Source organism: Lottia gigantea (genome assembly GCF_000327385.1).
Source record: "Lottia gigantea unplaced genomic scaffold LOTGIsca_43, whole genome shotgun sequence".
Lineage (NCBI taxonomy): Eukaryota > Metazoa > Mollusca > Gastropoda > Lottiidae > Lottia > Lottia gigantea.
The window spans coordinates 645,283-646,758 of NW_008709504.1; the positions used below are offsets into that span (position 1 = coordinate 645,283).

The 1,476-nt window shown below is 40.4% G+C and overlaps 1 protein-coding gene across 1 annotated transcript; it reads left to right on the forward strand.

Moving 5' to 3' along the window:
- Positions 1 to 28: 28 nt before the first annotated feature.
- Positions 29 to 1,174, forward strand: LOTGIDRAFT_123212 (hypothetical protein; the record flags this gene model as incomplete). The annotated part of the gene is made up of 1 exon (XM_009060539.1): positions 29 to 1,174. A coding segment is annotated over one exon (1,146 nt), but the record flags the coding sequence as incomplete, so codon positions are not given.
- Positions 1,175 to 1,476: the final 302 nt, after the last annotated feature.

Genomic DNA, 1,476 nt, shown 5'->3' on the forward strand with positions numbered 1-1,476 from the left:
AAACCTCTACCATCCAGTCTTGCCATTCAGAAATGGAAAACTCACTTTTCCTCTTTGTCGAACATGTGTACAAGATCACATGAAACAAGACGATGTTGCCGTGTATCAGGAGTGTCATCACATTGAGAAAGAAAGAGCTTGGGTAGGCACGTTTGTCACCTTAGAATTGAAGAAAGCCGTGGGGATGGGTTACAAAATTCTGGAAATCTACGAAGTATGGCACTGGAATCAATGGAGCCAGTATGATCCTGCCACCAAGACGGGTGGATTATTCACTGATTATATCAACCGTTACCTAAAAATGAAAATGGAAAGCAGTGGATACCCAGACATCTGCCACACAGATGAAGAGAAACGTCATTTTATAGAAGAGGTTTACAGAAAAGAAGGAATAACACTTGATCCGGACCAAATTATACCGAATAAAGGCAAACGAGCGTTTTCGAAATCGATACTAAACACACTTTGGGGAAAATTTGGACAAAGAGACAACTTTAGTCAAACAGAATACATCACGGATCCTTCAGAATATTTTCAGCTGATGAACGATTCCACAGAAACAGTCAAAGATGTTCAAATTGTCAATGATAACATGGTCATGATCGAAAAATTGAAGAAAGAACAACACGTTCAACCATGCGCTATCACCAATGTAGTGATTGCTGCTTTCGTGACAGCCCAAGCACGTTTACTATACAGTGTATTGGAACCCTTAGGAAACAGAGTGTGTTACTTTGACACTGACAGTATCATCTACAGACATCTACCACTACAATGGAATCCAACCGAAGGTTCGTCGTTGGGAGAATGGAAAAACGAGTTACCAGAAAATGTACACATCACGCAATTCGTAGCTGGAGGGCCTAAAAATTACGCTTACCAACTGAGCAACGGTCAGACAGTCTGTAAAGTAAGAGGATTTACATTGAACTACCGAGGAATGCAACAACTTAATTTTGAGACGGTAAAAAACATGGTACGACATTTGGAAGAAAACATCAGTATACCTATAGATAACCCACATAAAATAGTCCGATCACGTGACAGAACATTATGGACTCGTCCAGAGCAGAAATTATATAAGGCTGTTTACACCAAACGAATGGTTCATTTCAACACGAGAGGAGAACCTGATAATACCTTACCCTATGGATTCACTCAAGCCGAAAATTAGACGGAGGTGGTTAAAATTAAGAGTCGAGAATTATTATCTACCAGCCATCCAAAATCAACAACATTCAAATTGCATCGGCTGTGAAACGGATCATCCAAGTCAAAAATATCACAGTTGCCTGGGAATTGGAATTTCGTCAAGTGGTCGTAGTCATCCAGTCGATGATTATTTGTATTTGGCCTTGGAGGAAAAACCTAAAGACGAAGACATTGACGCCGTATTAGGAAGTTTGATAGAAGACCCGAAAGGTCACGTGCAGTTGTGGGAAACGAAGACGATTGGACGATTGACGTAGAAAAAGA